This window comes from Cyrtonyx montezumae, unplaced genomic scaffold (assembly GCF_038088225.1).
Source record: "Cyrtonyx montezumae isolate F1298 unplaced genomic scaffold, pur_monq_1.0 scaffold_10, whole genome shotgun sequence".
Lineage (NCBI taxonomy): Eukaryota > Metazoa > Chordata > Aves > Galliformes > Odontophoridae > Cyrtonyx > Cyrtonyx montezumae.
The window spans coordinates 38,170,978-38,193,711 of record NW_027071826.1 but is presented as its reverse complement, the minus strand read 5'-3'; the positions used below and the strand labels follow the sequence as shown (position 1 = coordinate 38,193,711).

The window sequence follows — 22,734 nt, the reverse complement described above, 5'->3', positions numbered from 1 at the left end:
CTAAGATTTTTTTTTCCATGTGTTCTTTACACAAGTATTGTTTGGATTCATATATGACCTAGGAGTAAACCCATCAACTTCTTTCTTCTTGACATTACTTCTGCCATTCCTTGGATAACGCCTGAGAAAAGAAATGGAATAAAGAGAATTAATCTTACTAAGTGACTATTGGAATTTACTGTAATTGATAGGTAGAGAGCAGTTTATATCTAAACAACAAACATGGTGATGACTAATTTACTAATGCATAACTTACCCTCCTAAGAAAGGAACTTAGCTATTATTTTACCACTTCACTGTCTGTAGAGAAATTGATAGAAACTTGAATTATTATTTGTAGTGCTAACCCAAGGCCAAATTCAGGAGGAAGAGATACTATATTTATTACTCCATAATGTGTACACTGTGTTCTATTTTCAATGTGTCCAACAGAGTTTGTATCTTGGAGTAAATGTTCTTTAATAGAACTGCATTTGTCACAGAAGTCTGATTGAAGGGGAGCAGATACAGAAACTGAATGCCTTTCATCCACTTCTGCTACATCCTTTAAGTCAAAGCAGCAACTCTGCCTCAGTGAAGCAACAATTCTCTGCCCAGCAATTCTCTTAGGACATAAATAACATTTAAAAGAACAAAATAACTCTCTCTACCAAACTATTATAGGAGCAAATCAGGTTACAACTTTAAATATAAAATAAACAAAAGGACCTCTATCAGTAGATTAGATACTATGATGTGCAGATTTATAACCATAAAATCTTGGCATTGTTTATAGTAATGTCTTCATAAACATGCTATCAGTTAAGTACAGTTATTTTATAAAAGATCCATAGATAACTATGATCAGCAGAAGGAAAATGCTTTTAAAAACAGGCTACTCTGAAATATCAGTGGTGCTGAATGAGTACTAGTCTTGCAGTACCTCCATCAACAATGCACAATATATGACTGCAGAAATATAAATAGTGTTCAGAAATTTTAAGAAAATAATTTACTACAAACATTTTCTTGTTAGTGTTGATGTCTGGTAATTGTTAGAGAAAGAGTCCTCTTCTTTTCAGAAAAAGCATCTTCCCATGCTCCGGTATACACAAGAGATGAATTACGTCACACCAGTTGGGTTCTGCTGTTTTCCTGTGGGCAAACCCCAATAGCTGCATAAGCCTGGAAACTGAGTTTACAGGGCTTTGCTCTTAAACCTTGAAGTGCATGCTGGATAGTTTGTACTCTTACACCTTTCCATTAAACAGCAACACCGTGTGGTAGTATGCTTTAGGGACTGACTCTCAATAGACACAAACTATGATACAACTAAATAATGATGACTGATAGCAGAAACTAAGTTTTAGCCCTGCCAGGAAGTCAGGGAAGACATGTGGCAGGACAACTCAGACTTAGATCCTACTACAATGCATCACAGAAAAAAAAAATATATGATAAAAAAAAGACTCATCATTTGATAAAATACATTGACTGAAAGGCTGATATTGTAAAAACAACAAAAAAAAAAAGGAAAAGAAATAGGCTTCTAATACATAACATAATAAAATCAATAGAAGAAAATATACACGATAAGTGGTAGAAAATCACCAACAAAAAAAATTATAAGGTCATAATTAGTCTTCCTACCCTTTTGTGACAGCAAAGTAGAATGAAATTAAGAAAATGGTATCTACATATAAAACTTGCACGTTTACAAACTTCATTGTAGAGTCATCTTTTTAAATTCTTTTTTCATTTTCCTAAATTGTATTTGTTTTTAGAAGAAGGAAGAAGCAACTTTAAGAAAAAATCAAAAGTAAACTACTAGAAAATAAAAGGAAACACTGCAGGAAACAATGTTTCTTTAACCATTTGCTTTCTAAGTATTTAAAAGCATTGTTATTTATCATCTTTATTTTTTTCTTAAAATGTAGTTCTGTACAATTTGCAATAATTTTCTAGGCTAGATATTCAAAGATATTACTATTCTTTCTCCAGCTCTTCAGAATTTGATGCAATTAATCACAAAGAAAGCTATGTTCCAACAGGAGAAAAAAAAATCACACTACTTAAGACTTGAAGATGGATGGTTAATTAATATGGCAGGTGATAACAAACAAACATATACAAGATTGAAAAAACACTTATTGATTTATGAATCTACTTTGCAGTATAAAATAGAAACTAGCTTTTTAGGAATTAGATTACTTAAACACTTAGTAACCAGATCTTCAGAGGCTCTACTGAATGTTACAACACTGACCTGTTGTTTGTCCTATTGACTACTGGAATTCAATTTGAAGACAGGATGGAGAGCTGAGTGCCTTATGAAGACTGCTTCAGAAAATAGTTGAACAGTGTGACATGATTGGCAAACCAAGGACAGGGAAACAGAAGACAATGGGTACTGTCAAAAAGAGCTTACATTCCCACTGACTCAGTTCAGTCAAGTACCTGTCCTTTTGAGAAATTAAATGAGGAAATTAAATCAAATTGAATTAGATATTACATAATTAAATTATACATTGGAGTTGGATTAACTCTGTTTTCTACTAACTGGAGTTCCATTTTACCAGATTCTCACCCAGGTAACTTATTCCATCATTCTTTATTTATGCATTCTCTGTTATGCATTTCTTCTGTTCCTTTTATCTCACCCGTAGAATCACTTTTTAAATACTACACACATCTAGACCACATAGATTATCTTTAATTTTATTATTATTATTATTATTTGTAATTTAGTTGAGTTTAAGAGGTTCTGAGAAAGGAACAGAAGTATTTTCCAAGTTAAGAGAATTCAACAGTGTCTACCAAAATAAAATAAAATTTCCATTTTTATATTAAATCTGATGAAAATATAATCCAAATGAAACCGTCTTCTCAAAATGATACACAAAGCATATATTGCTTTTGAGCTAGAGGATCAAATGAGTTGAGGAATCTTTCACTGCACAAGCCATTTCAAAACTAAGGAAAGCCCAAGAGAATATTAAAAATGAACGTGTTATGGATGAAGTGTGGATGGACTGTGTGAGAAATTTTTCCAGAGCTGAAAGACCCGAATATATCATATGTGTACTGTGATATTCAACTGAAAATGGAAATCCGTGGATAGGGCAGCCAGAAATCTTTAACATTCTTAACTAATTATAGAAAAATCACCCAAATTTTTGCTTTCTTTTTCTGCTATTAGAAAAGATGTAAAGATTATCTAGATTATCTCACTTGCAGTAATCATTACATTTACAAAAATGTTCCAATTTCTTTTTCAAACTATTTTCTACTTTTGCATAAGATTGGGTTTTCAGTGTTCTCAGAAATGAAAGACATCATTTTCCTTTTTCTTGCTGTACAAAAGATAGCAATGTCATCACTCTAGTATCTCCTCATTCTTCCAAAACTGAGATCATTAGAATTACAGCATAGAAAAGACTTAACTCTTATAAAAGTCAGGGTTCACCAATTTAGCCCTTTTGAGATTGCTCTGAATAACTTCCTAGGTCTAAGTTTATAAAATTACAAAAGACAAATCTAAACCCAAGACAAATTAAACACAGTGTTTTGTCCACTAAAGCTCACCTAAGCAAATAATGAGTTATTCTTTCCGAAGCAAATAGCATGTAACTACTCCAGTATGGACCTTATTTGTTCCTAAGAGTTCTTAATACTGTAAAGACTTACCCAAATTTCTTCAAAACAATTTAGCATTTTGTTCAACTATAATGACTTTGTTGTTTGTGTAAATTTTACTCTGCAAACCTGTTGTTTAGCATGCACTAAGCCTTAAATCCAGTAAACAAAATAATAATAATTTAATCATTTTTAGCCATGTGCTGCATGCCAGAAACTGAGTTGTTATAACGTGCTCTTTGGTGCAGAGTGGTCAAGGAAGCTGTTCCCATCTCACAGGTTTTTACAATACCATGCTCTTTCAGCCCCAAAGTACATACAACCACAGTGTTTCCATGGGACACCACCACAAAGGGAGGCTGCAAGGCCAACAGACATTTACCAGATAGGTTTTCCAGAGTCTCCTCAAGCCCATTCCCTTCCCATGTACCGCCTGCTAGCACTACCATATTTCACTAGTGGTAGCTGTGGATGCTATTCTACTAGAGTACCAATATATAATATCACCTCCAAAATTAAATGTCAAATACTATTTTCAGCCTAACTGAATTCCACGTGCAAGATTGAGCTGAAGATTTCTTGGTCATCTGTGCAAATGAGAAAAAGATAAATTGAGTATAGCATGAAAAACAAAAACTCAAATTCTGAAGTCTAACTCTCCTTATTGAATTTTGAAGATAAGATCTTATTTCTTTTTTTACTTTTTTTTATATGAAATTAAAAGGTAGCTCCTAAGATTTCATAGTACATCACTGCCTGGACTTAGAAAAAATAATGAAAATTCCAAAATATGCTGTACTTTGCTCATATAAAAATGGGAGGGCAAGGAGAATAAGTTGGAACGATTTTTCACTCATTACTGAATGACTGCAGGAAAAGTTGTATCTAATATATAAAAGCTGTTATTAAATAATTTTAAAAGATTATGAAACTAGTGCATTTAAATAAAATACTAACTTGGTTATCTTCTCTCAGATGCTGTGATTAGCCTATAATGCCATCAGTGGGGAAAGGGAATCTTGAAAATATTACATATAATTTTTAATGCATTTGGATATTTTAGAAAAGAAAAGAAAACAAAACAAAACAATTGCTTTTCATACATTTACCCCTTTTCAAAGTAAAATAATATGTCTATTTTGTATAGTGAATTGAATGGAACTCACTTGTTAAGCTTTTCACATGATATTTCTGTAAAAGAAAAGATTTGCAAAACTTAATGCCATATCCAGAAAATGTTTTGTTCTTTGTATTCAGATAGGACAACAGGCAAACAGCTTTGAATCTCATCATATGAAAAATAACTTCTCATGAGCTCACTAAGAAGTAATAGTTTGTAAGGTCACTTTTTTTCCCACAACTCTTTTGCATTGTGGGTTCATCCAGAATGTCACCAGCAGGAGATCGTTCATTAAAGCTCACTATCAATTGTCCTCTGTCATATAGGAGATTTAACACCGTAGTCTTCGGAGCAGCAGCAGGCAGGAGCAGCTTGATTTAAAAACCAAAACAAGAGAGTGCAAAGCACTCCTTTCACATGATTGCAGAACTCAATCTGTGATGTTCTCTAACTCTGATTTAAATAATATGCAAAAATTATCTTTATAATTCCAAGGGGGATAGGGAAGATGTTGAAAAAGTCACAATTAGTATGGTTCCTACTTAATATATATTTTATCCCAAGAAAACAGACTAAAATGCCTTTTCCTTATAATAAGCAAACAGAAATATATATTTTTTGATTGTTTCTTTTTAGTATTATTCAGTTAGCCAATATAACCTGTTAAAACTTAATAAGAATGTGTATATTGCTTTAAATAGTCAGTGATATTATTTTGCATTACTTCACTGTATTACTGTCACTGACACTCTGTCCTGATTTGCAATAACCTCTAAAATCTAACCTTCAGGAATTAGTAAAAAGTACATTTTTATAAAACCATGGTGAACATAAGTACTTTAGTAAGCAGCTGTTAAATACTAGCCATCATTTTTTAACTTTAACTTGTTGATTACAGATTTGTGGCTCCTGTAAACAATTTTTTTCAATTGTCAAATGAGCACTGGCTTTGGATAACCATAGGGATGGGCAAAGTACAAATAGCTATGTATTTGCAGGGTTGCTGTACATAATTTATCACAATGCTTAAAAGAAATCAGCAATAAAATTCTGTAAAACACTTTGAAGAAATAGGCAAAGAGAGGAATCACTACTTCAGCATTTTACATTCAGGTCCATTTCTGTCCTCTATTAAAATTCTCTTAGAGTAGATATTATTTTTCATGTAGTACATCAAAGGATAATGTCTTGCCAAATGTTTCTTTGAGATTATTATAGAACTTTGGGTTTCGTTCTGTATTATAGTTATCAGACTCCTGGCAGAGTGTAATTCATTGTCACATATCTTCAGTGTCCTTTTAAAATCAGGCTTCCTTGCAACATTCACTTGCAGCCTTGAGAAGTGTGCACTCAGTGAGAGATATTTACCCCCTCAACCTATTTGGCAGATATTCCTTCTTAATTTTAGAGAATAGAAGTATACTATTTAGAAGGATCTTTCTCCTGCATGCTGTAGCTTACCAGAATGGTCCGAAGAGATTTTGATGAGAATTAAGTACATTATTCACCTGGAACAGAATCCTGAATCTCATAGCATAAGTAGCTAAATGCAGAAATCAGTGAAAAGACATTTAGAACTGGTTTTTAATATATGACTCTTTTTCTTAATCTAAGTTGTCTTAAAATGCTTCTACTTAGTTGCAAATGCACAAAATAGTTTAATTTGGAAGAACTTCTACACTGGAAAGAATGCAGTGTCCTGAATCTGTATCTTTTTCTTATGCAAAAACTTCCTTTTATCCTTCAACATATAAAGTATACTCCATTCTTACAACAATAGGCTATATCCAGATAATGTATATAAACAAGAATGCAAAGAATGTACACGTCCTATTGGTAAATGGGTCTGAGTTTTAATTAAAAAGGGCAGATAATGCTATAGGCAGTGTAATTATCATGCAAATTACATTAACCTATTCTCCTGATTTGGCCAAATTTGTGCTTTCCGATTTTCATTTTTGGTTGTTTTTTGTTGTTGTTGTTGTTTGTTTGTTTTGTTTTTGTTCGTTTCTTGTTTTTAATCAAAATTCTTGGATTTCCTCATTGTTAGAACTTCAAATAATTTGGATTTAATTTTGAACATAGAAGTACAGCTCTGATTATGGATCTTATAGATACCTAAACATAATTCATATTTATGTCTAGAAGTATCAGAACAACTAAACTGGAAACCATTAGCTTTGATACAAAAATGAATTTGCTTATTGACAGACAATTATAAAAAAAGTTTTCACCTTTGTCTAATAAATTCAGTGATATCTGAAACTTTTTTGTATAACTTTTCATGGTATTGTAGAATACATATTGTGATTTAAAAGATAACACTATTAAAAGAAATCATCATAATTTTTCATTAAAAGTCAAGCGACCTTGTTTGCCAGTGTGCTGCTTATGTACACTAAATGAAAACTATATTATTCTTCAGTAATGATCCAAAGTACTTCAATTATTCTTTTTAAAGCAATTATTTTTGGACCATCAAAGCAGAATATTGTAAGAATTTTAACAAGCTTTTGATCTTTAAAGCCACATTAAAAATGAACTGTACCCAAGTAAGGAAAAAAAAAAAACACAATATTTTATTTATAATCTTAGTTTAGTGTTTGAACTACAAATTCTGGTTCTAGAATTGCTTAAAAGATCATGGGTTTTATAGGTTTTCACAAGTAAATTAATTTTATTTATTTACCTTTTTTTTTTCCTTTTTTTTCCTTTTTTTCACAGAATGCTCCTTTTGGTAAATACAGAGCAAATAATCAAATCATTACATGGAGGAAAAAAAGTTTTGCTTGTATGCTTACTCACTTGTAAAGTTTCTGCTAATATTCCATTCCCTGTTGAATAATTTCATAAGGGCATGAGAAAACAAAAGAAGAGAAAAAGAAGTGACAAAATAGACTGAATCTCACCACTAGAATTCACCATAAAAATTTCCAAAGTGTAACAGAATTCTTACAAAATTTCCTAGACCAGTTCTTTTAGGGAATCAAGATCTCCTATGAAAAATATGGCAAATGGGAACCAGGGTTGGCTGGGAATTAAAAAGGGAAGGGGGAGGGTAAATAAGTGCAGCAAAAAGAGGTTTTGAGGAATACACATAATTTTGTCTGCTTTAGATCACAATAGAATTTTTAATAAATAAATTTCTTTTTCTTTGTAAAGACACTTTTGAAACAGTAGATTTAGCCCAGTCATTTGTGTCATTTGTTTTATAAACCATATTTTGTTTTTCCCACCCCCACCCCGTAATGTCATAAACGTTTTAGATTTGAGTCTCTTGTACATTGTCTTTTGAGTTCATTCGGATCAATAACGGTTCATGCACTGAACTGTGTATTGAATTTATTGTGTTAACTGTTGTTGTGTGGTTGAAAGGAGACTTATAAGAGTTATAGTGATTTAGGTGCTCATGCTCTATTGCTGGCATGGGCAAGTGACTCTCTATGGGTGTGTCACCTGTAAGCTCATCATCCACGTTTATGATTTCTACAGTCCGTGTTGGAGCATGATGGTTTTGCCGGTGATGCTGTTTCCTCATTTTGTAGAAAATTACCAGCATCACAGCAGCCATGAGAGTGATAGCCACAAAACAACCAATTATGATTTTGGTAGTCTTCATAACCTCGTCTATTCCTGGGATCCCGTTGTTTGCGTCCGTCACAGGAATGGTGAATGTTTTTTCTGTTGATCTTGTGCTCTGTGGAGTGAGTGAGGTTGTCATGTTAGTGGTCTCCCAGTTAGTAACTGGTGTGGGCCCAACCTGCTCTGTGGTCTGTGCCTCATCCTGAGAAGGTTCCACAGTCTCTACTGTGACAGTTGAAAAATACGTATATCCAGGGTTGTCCAGGGCAGTCACATTCAGCGTGGCAGAAGCTGTGGTATTCCCAACAGAGTTACTCACCATGCATGTATACAAACCCGTGTCTTGCACAGTTACCTTTGTAAAATTTAATGTGCCATCACTGAGCACAGCAATCCGAACTCTGTATGCCCCATGTGTCATAACAGAACCATTTGGAGTAATCCACGATACAGAGGTCAGGGAGGTCGAGGCCCGGCATTTCATCTCTGCAGCCATGCCTTCAGTGACATTGAGGTCTGCTGGTGGCTCCACTATGACCGGAGCATAACATGTGAAGTAGTTCAGGTCCAGCTCACCAATGTACCTTCCTTTCAAACTGGGAGGTGTGTGGCAACGGGCACAGCATGCAGTATTTGAGGGTGCCTTGTCTTTAATCCACCAACTGAGCCACAGGATATCACAGTTGCAGTTCCACGGATTGTGATGCAAGTGGATCCTTTCTAGACGGAGTGGTGTGAACAGGTCATGAGGCAGTAGTGTTAGATTGTTGTGTGCCAGATTGATCTCCACAAGTGACTGAAGGTTATCAAAAGCATTCCTTTCTATCACTTGAATCTGGGACTGTATCATCCACAATTTCTGAAGATGCATTAACCCTTGGAAGGAACCTGGCCGGATGGCAGTCAAGTGATTTCCAGAAAGGTCTAACTCATCCAGTTTTACAAGCGGGGTGAGGTTAGGAATCTCTCGCAGATTGCACATGGCAAGGTTCAAATATCTCAAGTTTGACAGACCTTCAAAGGCACCTTCTGAGATGTATGAAAGCCTTTTCAATTCCCCCAAATCCAGTCTCCGGAGAGAAGGGATTCTGTTAAAAGCATAAGAAGGGATGCTCTCAATGGGGTTGTTTCTCAACCAAAGTTCCTTCAGTTTTGACAAGTATACAAAAGCCCCATTTGGGATAGTGGTCAGACGATTGTCAAAGAGTTCCAAAGTATTAAGATTGGCCAGACCATTGAAGGCCCCTATTTCAATTGTTCTGATGTGATTCCTGCTGAGCTGCAGAATTTCTAAGTGCCTAAGATGCTTGAAGCTATTCACTTTAATGATTTGGATCTGGTTCTCATGGAGGTTGAGTAACCGGGTGTTGGTGGAGATGCCGTCTGGCACGTCTCTCAGATTTTTCCGTACACAAATCACTTTACTGAACTGGTTGCTGCAGGAGCAGACTGAAGGACAAGTTTGAGCCCTCACTAGACCAGCCACCACAAGAAGCTGAAGAGCCAGCAGCACCACAAGCAGGGGGTCAAATAGGGCCCTGTTAAACCTAGGACCTATCATTATCTGCTGTGGATGTAAGGTCATCTTGTTCAACATTCATAATTATCTAGTGTTGGTCCTTCTGGAGTTTGAATAGTCTGAAAGAAAGAAGGGAGAAGATGAACATTAAGTTAATCCCATAAATGTGCTCTCCAAACGAGGACAGACTTCTCAAGTCCTTTCATGCAATTCTACCAATTTCATCAAACGGTAGCATGAATACCTATGCAAAACCTAATATTTCAGTTCCTGTACAGTTATGCCAGCTGTAATTCATAATGAGATAAGAAATATCCAGATACTAGCTTTTTCTGCTCATTCTGAAGTATAATGCATGTAGTATGATGACAATGTCAACCACACTTGATACTTAAGAGAAATATTCTAAATCAAGAAGAGAGTTGAAAGAAGCAGCAAGCGACTATCTCTCCCCTCCCCTAGAAAAGCAAGATAATAATCATCAGAATGTTTAAGGTTTCAACTTTCCTGACATATTATAAGCAAATCAAGACAATCGAGACATATAAGCAATCAAGATAATATGAAAAGGAAGTGGAGATTTCTGATTTTTTATGAGTGAAACTTTTGGGATTCCTACATCAGAGTCTTAATGAAAATACAACTTTAAATACTAAATGTAGTAGATCATGGAAATTTAGGACACTATCTTTCCTGTTTTAGATTTTAATAACAAAATACAAAAGAAACACACCGAGCATCAGTTCTTCCCTATCACAGTATCAACATATAAACAGTATCATCCAAGTTCTTGATATGTCCTCTTCAATTCTTCTGTTTGTCACCAGCAGCAGAGAAACATTCATTAGTATAAGTATGTCCAACAGAAATAAGGAGAGCCATTTAAATGCTGAAAAATATCTCTGTAGCTTCAGGGTTGACAATGTCATTGGTATCTCTAAAAGAAAAATCTTACAGATCTTACTGTAAGGAGACAAAAGATTTTTACACTACAAATGATCATTACCATTCTAAGTCTTTCAGTGCTGATTCATTTGTGGTAATTTTTCAAGCCCCTAGCCTTCAGTTCACTTTCAATCTGCTGCTTTCTACAAGGTCCCTCTGCTGTAGAGATTAATGAAATTTCCTATAAATCAGCCAAAAGTGAAGTCTTATAAATTACAGCAAGCTTGGAGCATATTTCTAACCTAGAGCACTCAGATACATAATACATGTATTTGGTAAAATAAAATACTAAAAGGCAAAGGTTTTCTACTCCAGGCTTTGAATTGTTTCACTTTGTGTGAAGAAGCTATCTTTCTTTAAAGAAAATATACTAACGTGCATATCACAGCAATTCATTTAAATACTCTATCTAATTATATATTCAGACAACATATATTTTGAGAATTTCTGCATTTTTTTAACGTTATAATGGTTTAGAGCTTGCAAGAGTTCTCATATCCCTTTTAATAATTTACTGCATGAAAATAAAGCCAATATAATGGATACCTGTGAATGGAAATTGGAAGATCTGAGCTGTTTGTTTGCTCTGTAAGTGTTATTTATAAAACATCAGTCTTGGTATGAAAGATTAATGAAACTAATGTGATCTGCAACCTTGAGCAAGTCGCTGAACTTCCCTCTCTGTGCTTTACTTCTGTCATATGATTCTGGAGAAGGCCATGTCTGTAGTGTTAGATGTTACTGCTCCAGCCTCTCCATCCTTTCCCTCTGCCAATAACAGTTCTCCTGAAAACTGGTTTTGTGGGTTCAGGATGATGAACTAGACTCTGTTGAGGGGTGGCTTCTGTAACACCTTCCTTTTTAATGTAGGCTTACATGGTCATTCAGAAGGTGCTCCTGTGTCTTTATCCCTATCCCAAGCTTTTGCTTGTTAAATATAGGGATAAACATTCCCAAACTAATCACTAAAGCACACTAAAAGACAAGTTTTCTTAATTTCTTTAATTTTTCTTAAAGAAAAAAATCCACTGCAGTAAAACTATCTGTAAAAAGGAGGTTGAAAAGGACTACCTTTCTTACACTACCATGCAGAAGAATCTGCCTGTTGTGATCAGACATGAATGAGTCCAATATTGATTTCAAGGCTCCTTAGTTAAGATCTGAAATCCATGAATTTTGATGTTGAATATTTACTAACCATCTTCTGTGTTAGCTCCAATTATTTTACCTGTATTTTTTTTTGTCCCTAGTTTTGTTTTATTGAGTACATTTATCATTTTTCCTGCCTCCTTTTTTATAGTCTTCTAAAATATATCCCTTAGTGACTTGGAGTGAATAAATCCACTAATGAGTGATAAAACAGATGCAATGTTACTGTCTTCCCTGTAACTGAGACAAGAACTCAGCTTGCTCTGCCAAGCTTCAGAGCTGACGGGTATCCTTGTTTGGATAGTGTGGCCTAGTGAGCACATGTGGCATGTAAAGCTACAGCTTTCTCTTATGTTCTGTCTCATATCCATTAAGGATGTTAAAGGTCAGCTTTGCAACAGCACGTATGAATTCTCTACCTCTTTTTTCTACTCTGTAGTCATTCCTGTATGCTGGATATCCTGAAGGATTATAACTATTGGATTAATAACATGAGAAAGTGCAGCAAATGAGAGAGCAGGTGTCCTCAACATCAACAAGCATATGCATAAATTATCCTCAGATGTTTTGCCAGCCTCGATAAAGTCTATCATTTCATCCCATGCTGCAAGACCTGCAAGGCACTTCTTTGCTGTTCCAAGTTCCTGTTCCCACCATCTCCCACCATTCTCTTAATTCACACTTTCATCCAGAAAATCTTTTTCCACCACTACACACTTGTTCCATGGGTTAAAAAAAATAATAAACATAAAAACATTTCATTTGAATACAGTATGGAAGTACAGGGGATCTGATGATAAAAAAAAGTCACCTTGGCTAGCAGAAGCTGCCAGGCAACTTCTTGAAAATCCTCACTTCCAACCTCCAAGATTTGTATGAGGCTAATATACTATGTTGGAATTCCTTGTGTCAGTAGGAATATACTGATAAACAGCACTTTCTTTTATACTGGTCTTGTTCCATCACTAAGAGCTTAAGAATTCAGGAAGTCTTTTCTCAATTATTTTAAGCCATAGTCAGTTTAAATATAAAAAGTCTGGAAACACCATGGAAAAAAAAATATTAAAAAAAAATTATAAGTCTTAAAGAACATTATGGAAATATGTTAATGGGCTTTACATAAAGCTTCATCTAGAACTCAGTACTAGAATAATTTGTTATTCAGTATCTCTGTATTATGATAGAGACAGAAAGATTTAGCTTTATAAATCCACACGTAGAACACAGATCATTAACAGGCTTCTTCAGTCTATCTTGACAACTCTTTGTCTTCTAAGCAATTTGTTTTCATCTGTCTAGTACTAAAATATCAACTCAGTGGTCACTTCAATAACACTAGTGCCCTCTGCTGTATCTATTTAAAATCCATTTAAAATGCTAAGAATACCCTTACTCTTCAGACAATTCCCCAAACACATTCAGAATTATTAAACTCTGTAAAGTCACATAGGCATACATACATAAACATACATAGCTTTTTTTTTGTTTTCTATTTCCACAGAATTCAGAAAACCTTCACTCAAGTGAACTCCTGATATGCACGTTCTCTCTGTGCTTACTTGATACTTAGTCCTAACGCAGTAAATATTTTCCTCTAAGCAAGAAGCATTCCCTCTTAAGTTACAAAACAGAAGATAGAGTAAGGAATGACAAAGCTAATCTATCTCTGCAGACCTTTTCTGAGGGTCAGCATGAAGGATACAGCTGTTATGCTACTGAAAGTTAACTTTCTCAAGCATGTGTATGCAGAGACTTCAAAATGTCTTCCTTACAGGCAATGTAATGGAATTAGAGGTTCATTTCTCATTCTTTTTTTTTTTTTTTTTTTGTGTGTGTGTGTGTGTGTGTGTGTTCCTTTTTTTATAATTAGGTCTTAGGCTTGTAATTAAACTTTCATCACTTCTTGTTATTTTACCAGTATGAAGTGACTATACTCACTGTAATCACTGAAGGATTTCCCTGTATCAGCAGAATTTGTTTCCAAAAAAAGAACTCCTACACCTTTCCCAAAGATCTATCTGATAAGGTATGCACATGGCAAAGATAATTTCCCAAGTTTATGAGATCTCTGGTTGGACCACTGGCAGTTGCTTTTGTCAGCACAGCTAGTCTAGGCCTTTGAGTAACAGTCTCAACAGCAGAGCAACGTGATGCAAAGGCCATGGCTTTAACCTAATATATGGTTTGAGATACTGTATAATCTAATGCACTTCAGTTTATGCTGTAGATCTGCATTGAAAAAATAATGAAATGCGATACTGTCTATCACTGCGCTGAAAATGTGGTGAGAAAATATCAGATATCAGGTGATTATTACAGTGCAATTAAATCTTCACAGCACTCTCTCACCTTTATGCCAGAAAATGTCTGGATGAGGAACATTGACATCACTTTTTACAACTAAGTCAATAAATATGCAGATATTCTCAGAAAGGTCACCTTTTCATCACTTTACATGGCATAGTCGTGTATGCTGTACACCACACCCTTTTAAAGAGCTTATTGAGAGAAAAACCCTTTGCAAAGATACCTCCATATTTTAGTAAACAAGCCACTGTACAGTTGCAAATTAAATGGCAGACTTCCAAACATATGAAGAGGATCTATGCGTGTCAAGCAGCTAATTATGCTGGGAAGTCTCTTCTGGTAGCGTCAGCACTAAAGCATTGCAAATAGTTTCTGCATGAACACAGCATGGAGAACAGTAATAAAACAGGCCTAAAACCCAGAATGACCTTATGCAGAAGTGACACTCTTGACTTTCTTTTGAGTAACTGAACTCTCTCAGGACCTGAGACTGATTGCTTCAGGCAGCAGTGCCAGCAGAGGAAGCCAAGAGAATTGCAGCATAGATACTAGGAGGCAAGCACACAATTTGTTTTAGCTAAACAAAATGCTAAAACACACAAGGACCAGCCCTCATCCCTAAACAGAGAATGAACTGGGCAGAGAGCTCCACTGGAGTCAGAAATCCTCCACCAACATCTGCTCTGCAAATGCTCCTGCAGCCTCAGATGTGTGTCCCCATATGGCTGTGAATGGTTGGGCTGACGGAACCACATTGCTTCAAATTCACTCACCATACTTTCTTGTTTCTCTTCCTGCCTTTTGTGGCCTGAAATCCTTTCCACCTGACTGAACCTCTGTGGATTACTGCTGAAGTGTAAACATTCTGCATGCTCATATACAGTAAAACAATATTGGTTTTTTAATTAATTGTTTTTGCCACCAACAATGAAAACCATGCTATATTATTTACAGAACATCACAATAACAATTATACAAAATCAGCAAATAGACTTGATAAAGATGATCTCATGTCTCTCTCTTTCTAGTTTTATTTTTTATCACTGAAACTATATAGCTATGTATCTTTTCCTCCATTCTTAAAAATCAGATTTCCCCTTTCACTGCTAGAGGACTTTAAAAGCCTCAACAACAGCTTAGGGAGCCATTGCAACAATGCCTAAAAACCTAGGAGGTTTCAAAGCCCAGCAGCTTTTATCTATTTGTTATTTATTTTATTTGTAGTTAAATACAGTGGAGGCCAAAAAGGACTAGATAGGCAGCCCTGCAATGCAAACTGATTACATGTGAGACCAGATAAATCAAGACTCATAACACAAATTATTTTCCTCTTTGCATGTTTCATTGCTTCATTCTGAGACATAGTCAAGTTTTCCTACAGGCCCTTGAAGCATATAAGTGCAGGAGGCAGAGTGGATATTGTTGTATAACAAATGCTTTCCAGTTCTCTTCTGAAAACACTAAGACTTAAATCAATCACGAACACACTAAACAGAAAGACCTAAATGTGGATGGACACATTCAATGCTCCAGAATCACCATTCATTTCAGGAGAGTTCAATCAAGGATGAGTTTGATCCAGTCTGTCTTTCCATTCTTCTATTTCATTTTGCTATACAGAAAACAGCTTTATTTCCCACAATTTCATGTTTCCTCCAGTATGTCTTCCTAAGATTTACAGAGTATAATTTAAATCAGAGGTAATCTAAATCACTTTCACATGTCCCTTTATTTATGCATTTTTTTTACTCCGAAGTTTGACTTGTACTTTGTTTCCTCAGTCCAACTGAAAACATTTGCTATTATATAGGATAACCATAGAAAATATCAGGAAATTGATATTTCTTTAGGACATATTATTTTTATTAAGAGTAATCTGTTGGTCTCTTTATTGATTGTGATACTTCTTGCAGGTGTCACCCAAAAGGTGAAAAGGAAACCATAATTCTTTTCAGACTACTCACAGATGTGTGAATGGAAGCAATCTATGGACTTTTCACTATGAAAGAGCTTAAATTCTTTCATAAAAGCCATCACATTACTGCTTGATAATAGTCTACCCAGAAAGATTCTAGAAATTTAATTGGAATTAACTTTTAAAGTGGGTTAATTATATTGCATTAAATCTTTGTGTGGACACTCTTATTTAGAATTTAATTTAAGCTAAATTGAATCAAGGCCACTGTAATTTCAATTAACAGTGTCCATAAAAGAATATAATGCAGTTTAGCTAGTCTCTTTTCAAAGTTAATTTGGATTCATTTTCTTGAAACCCCATGTAGACATTAGGAACTTTCATTCTGTATTGACTTGGGCTCAGTTCAAACAAATTATGTGAAGGTAAAAACATTTTCTACCACATCACTGATCCCTCAGATTATTCAAGTCTCATTTTGCTCTTCTCTTTCACTAATTCATTTGATAAAACATCATTTCTTTTAACATACTATTTTGCTTTCATCTTGTGTATTCTTCTAGTAGATATTCATGTGGAATGAACCACACAACTGAACAGAAGCAATTTCGCAATAGCCTGGATATCATAACTCTCATAATTACTTACAGTAGCATCTCATTACATGCCACATGTCAACCACAATAAAAAAAAAAAAAAAGTCATACAAGCACCTTCAGGATTTCACCTGAAGATATCTATTTCTTGTAAGAGATATATATCAGCAAGCAACCATGAAACTGTAGTATATCAGTAATTATTGAAAGGATACTTTCTGAATCTATTTTTGTTTTATTATCAAGGCAAAAGGATAGCTACTCCTTTTGGAAGGCATCTGTGAACCACAAACAAGTTAGTAAAACAGAAAGCCTTGGTAAAAATTTATACGATATCCTACAGCAGTCTCTAAAACACTGCAGACTTCGTTCCTGCCACACTAAGGTCACTATTCTGGAGCACTGGAGTAGTAAATGCCAGATCAAAACACCACGTAGTCTTAACAGCGCTCACACAACCCTATGCATATACAACCAGTACAAGAAACATCAAACTGAAGAATAGAATATTAGATTATAGATTATTATTAGAATATTAGATTATATATTTGTCCTTATGAAAGATTTATCAAACTCTTATGAAATGTGAGTTCAGATTTTCAAGCCAAAACCAGTAGCATTTAACATTCTTTTCTAAATTACAGCATGTATACTGATTTACTGACTATGCTAATCATGGATATTTATTCCACCAAAACAAAACAACCTTTGATCATTACTTATTTCTTGACCTCAGGAGGCAAAATAATATAGGAGATATAAATATTTTCATTTGATAAAAATATAATATAAAAATATATGTGTGGATTAGCAGTACTTTCTATACATTGGCATCAGATATGCTCTGGTAAAAACTGAATTAATTTAGAAAAAAATCTAAGATTTTTTTTTAGATAAGTAGATCAGAGGATTGTCTGCTTCACTGGCATAAAGGACAGTGTTTGTGCTTTAAAAAGTGCCATTTTTCAAAATACATTTTGTAATATGACAAACGGACTGAAGACTAAAAGCAAATCATCTTAAAGCAGCAATGCAAAGTCTTCATTAATGCTTTTTTTTGTATGAGTTAGAACACATCTGCCTAAATACATCTACACTGCAACACTGTTAAGAAAGATGCTTTCCTATTTTAAGATATGAATGATTTGATACTGAGCTAGAGAAGTGCTGGATAAGTATTTCATAACCTTGGTTACTATACAGTGTATTGCTAGTATGCATTACTCTAAAAGATTTGGGAGAAACACATCCAGCTAACACACTAAAGCCCCAGAATCCATTTTACATCACTGCATTTGTAGTGGCTAACTGAGTCCAAATTACTCTCTCATTCTGTTAATAAACAAAGAGACAAAGTGAAAAAGAGACAGGAAATAAAAAGTTACGGCTGCAAATAGCCTCGAGTCTGGCAACTGATGGTTAAATTTCTTGTCCTTGGTAACTATGGAAACCCCTTAAGGTAAGAGTTGAACACAGGCATTTTGTGGTCTGCAATTTACAAGCTGTTTATTTAATTATGAAGGAATATGAAACTGTTAGGGGCAATGCAATTATCATACTGTGATAGCATTTTGAGAGAAAAAATAGGTACAGAGAATAGTAAGAAGTTAATTTTTTGGAAAATTACTTGTTTGAGGACTTTTATGAATCTGCCACACTTTCTTTTTATTATTTATTTATTTATTTATTTTGTATTAAGAGTTGAGGTTTTTTTGTTGTTTTGTTTGCTTGTTTTATTTTATTTTATTTTCTTCCCAAAAGGATATGAGTAGCCAAAATTAGCTATATGACATTTTGCCATAATATCTCTCAGTAGATTCATAGCAATTATGTCCATTCTACGCCCCACGATCAAAACCAAGGTCAGGGTGTATTTCAATTAAACCTTAGGTTTTACCAAAGTGCATCACAGCCAGAACAGCAAGCACATTATTACCAAATCTATCACTACTGGGCAATGAATAGGTCACAGGTGCTCTTGCATACACTATTTGTACACTTTTGAATATTACAAGTGGGAAAATGATTCTATTTAGGAAGCAGCTAGTGAAATAAAATTAAGAGTGAAACTGTGTGGTGACTCAGGGGGACTATAACAATTACCTAAAAGTATCTTCCTAGATCTCTACAACAAACTTTGACCTGATACTTCATTCTTTGGGAACTGCATGAATGTAGGGGCTGCAGAGCCTTCTGCACCCTGTGGAAGTTTTGGTAACCATCCACCATTGACTGGATTGATTTAATAAGACATCTAACATAAACAAAACCTCACAAGGTCTCTGGAAAAAGAGTCAGGTAATATTCTAGTTCAGGACTGAAGAAACTGATGAATTAATGCATTAAATTAGTAGACAAAATTTAGCAAATATCTGCATGATAATTTGCAAACATGAGCTTCACACTCCACACTGAATAGATGTACTGTGTGTTGCTCTAAAGAAAGACCAAAGCTGTTTTTGTTACTGGCCCAAATCTAAGGTGCCCCATGGTGCTGCTCCAGCCCAGCCCCAAGAACACAAGAGAGTTTGCATCTGAGTGGAGCATGTATGAATTCTGCTCTCAGCTGTACACAGGGGACTAAATGGATATGCTGGAATGGAAGATGTCAGCAGCAGAGGCAGGACTGGGAGCCAGAACTCCTGCATCACGTTTCCATTCAAATGCAGACTCTCTGTACCTATTAAAGTGTGTACTACTCAAGCTTCAGAAAACCAACATGCTATGACATTTAAAACTAAATTGGATTAAGTATTAGAAAATGTTCTGTCCTATTCTGCAGATTCCTGTATTACTCTTACCATATTTGTATACTTTCCAGAAATGCATTAAATATATTTGATGTCTTCATCTGCAAATCAGAATCACAGAATCATTTAGGTTGGAAAAGACCTTTAAGATAATCAAAACCAACTATTTACCTAACACTGTAAGTAAACCGCTAAAAATCATGTCCCTAAGTGTCACATCTACACATCTCTTAATTGCCTCCGGGAATGGAGCTTCATCACCTCCCTGTTCCAATAACTACCATCCTTTCTGTGAATAAATTCTTCCCAATAACCTATCTAAACTTCCCCTGGAATAACTTGAGGCCATTTCCCTGCATCCTATGACTTGTCACCTGAGAAAAGAGACTGACACCTACCTCACTGCAACTTCTTTCTTTTCCTCCTACAGAAGAACTGACTTCAGATAGATAAATGTTATTATAATTATCTGTCACTAGGAGTTGATCCTATGGACAGAAATCCTGAAGAAATATGAGTTCAAAATAATTTATGATGATTGCTACAATATTCCTTCATGAAACTCATTGGATATCTTGGTATAATTGATCTTCAACTTGGAGAACAGGCTACAAATGATGGTAACACTGAATCACCTGAGACTGCTCAGTCCTCCTACAACGGGAATGCACAAGGACCCTTGGAGACCTACTGTTTCCACTTCCCTGTGTATTATCAAGTCTCTCCAATATATGTGCTATGATCTGATTTTTGGCTGCTGGATATCTTTCATATAAGCCTTATGTCAGAGAGGGTTTTGGCAAGTTCTAACTATTTTTAAAATATAAATGTTTAAAAGAACCTGAAAGGAAATTCCTACCACAGAGAAGCTGGCCCATGACATCAGGGGCAGATGCTGAGAGTATGGCAGTACAGGTTGAACATTACCATCAACATTTACTCCATTTTGTTTTCATGTGACAAATGGCAGTAGAGGGGCAGTCAGACAAAATGGTGTCTGACATGGAAGTGAGTATGAAGCAAGGGTGTGTCACTGAATTTCTCCAATTGACATTCATTATTGTATGTTTATGGAGATCAAACAATAGATGTGAGCGCAGTGAGGTGGTGGGCGGTGTTTCAGCAGTGGTGGCAGCTATAGTGAGCCACATCTGTTGGTGCAGGTTTTTATGAGTGTGGCATGCAGGCTCCTGTTTTTCACCGGTGATAGTGAACAGCTAATAGTGGTGTCTATGTTGAAAAATAGTGTTTTGTAGCTGAGAATGTGCTTTATCAAACAGTGTTATTGTGCTCTTTGTAGTTGTTTCCATGAAAACAAATAGAAGGCATTACTTTTGGAGCAAACACATAGGTAATCAAAACAGTAAAATTTCCAAACAGACGGGCTACCTGCTTGTCCAACAATTTAAGATTATGAAGTTCTGGTACAGTATTCTAAATTCGTGGGTTGACCACAGACTTCCACTTTAACAAAATCTATGGTGGATAATCATAAAAACTGATTCCTATAGAAATCAGTGGGAGTTTTTGATTTCACCAGAGTCAGTACTCTATCTCATGTGAGAACAAGAATTTGGTACACCATGCCAACTGCAGACTTCTGCTTATGTAAGCACTTGGATTCTGATGTCATACTTTCAGGACAGATTTTAGAGTGATGGAAATTTAATTTTCATTTAATTGAAGTAATAAAGTAAGAGGAAAAGTAGTGATTGAGCTAGCTAAAAAGGCAGGGTTCATGTGTGTGACAGCGTGCTTTGAAATAAAAGTAATTTAATACTATAAAATGTCAAGATATTAACATACTGGATTATTAAAAGATTCCAAGCAATTATTCTGCTACTTTAATAATGTTATAAAGCAAGCAAGGAATCCAATTTATTCAAAATAAATTAAAAAAAAAATACCTGTTCAAAGCAGAATACATTTCATAACTGATGTAATTTAAGGATATAAGTATGCTTGTTTGTAGTAAAACTTTCAATTTCTATGCTGACTTGTATAGATGATCTTTGAAGTCCCTTCCAACCCCAGCCATACTATATTCAGAGACAGCACTGATACCACCTATTACTAAGGATTTCCAGTATCTGCCATCATGAAATGCTGTTTTCAGTTTCTTACAACTTTCTACATTTTTAACCATTACAGATACAGTGTTCTGTGCAAGGGATATACCCACACAATAGTCATTGAAAATGTACAGATAAGCTCCAGGCAGCTCTGAAGCAGCTGACATCCTTATGGTAACAAATAGTAACAAAAAAGGGAATGCATTACTGATAAATACACAAGTACTAAATTCAGGTTGCTTTTGTATTCTGTACACTAAGAGACATAGGGCTCCCAGGAGAAAAATATGATCTAGTCATGTAATTAAAGTTAATGTCAATAAGCAGGCAGCCAGTGAAGCTTGCACACCAATACTTGCATTTGTTTATGCATAGGTACACCTAATATACTTTGTTAAATATAGTTCAAAATTATTTCTAAAAACTTATGATTCCTACCAGGAAAAAATGTTTTCATTTCTAAATATTGCTCCAGCCTAAGTACATAAAAAATATAGCTGAATGACAAAAGTATTGATGTATCCAGATCTCTCTGGCTGATAACTATTTCCTGGATCCTTATCTACATTTGCTATTGCTGAACAATGGATGAAGATAAGAACAATAAATATTTTCAAACTGTCATTCGTAAGGGTCATTGAAATACTTTAAGAAGACAAATACATTGATAATGCATCTTCTCTCCTGAAAGCATTCTGGAGATGATTTCTGGTATCATCAGACCAGTGTATTTCACACCAGCTCCACTTGCTTGTGGGCTAAAAAGAAAAAAGGATAAACGCACATGCTAAGCAATGTAAGTGCTAACATTGCATTGAAATACATACACTGTACAGTTTATATATCCTCAATATTTTTCTGCCCTACAGACCTATATTAGATAGTGAGCCATCTGGTCTGGAAGCTTACATGTACATGTAAACAAGTCCATGTAGAGTAACTTTTTCTACTTGCTTGACATTTCTGACTATATCCACTTGTGCAACCATGCCTAATGATGCCTATTAGCACTACTGGCTGCCAGTATCTGAAGCTGAACTGCAAGAATGATTTCAAAACCTTGATCTACGTAACCTTGGGGAAAATATCTTCATTTCTTTACTCATATTGCTGTCCTTATGCTCTATACAACAGAAAGACCAAGAAATGTCAAGCTATACTAGC

General features: G+C 35.0%; 1 protein-coding gene across 2 annotated transcripts in view; it reads right to left on the bottom strand.

Moving 5' to 3' along the window:
- Positions 1-7,132: 7,132 nt before the first annotated feature.
- Positions 7,133-22,734, bottom strand: part of LRRC4C (leucine rich repeat containing 4C) — a 91,051-nt gene continuing 75,449 nt past the window's right edge. For both annotated transcript variants that reach the window (XM_065754972.1, XM_065754971.1), the window contains exon 3: positions 7,133-9,955. In XM_065754972.1, coding sequence (XP_065611044.1) covers positions 7,998-9,914 — 1,917 coding nt within the window. In that variant the 5' untranslated portion in view covers positions 9,915-9,955 and the 3' untranslated portion in view covers positions 7,133-7,997. The remainder of the gene's footprint in view (positions 9,956-22,734) is intronic.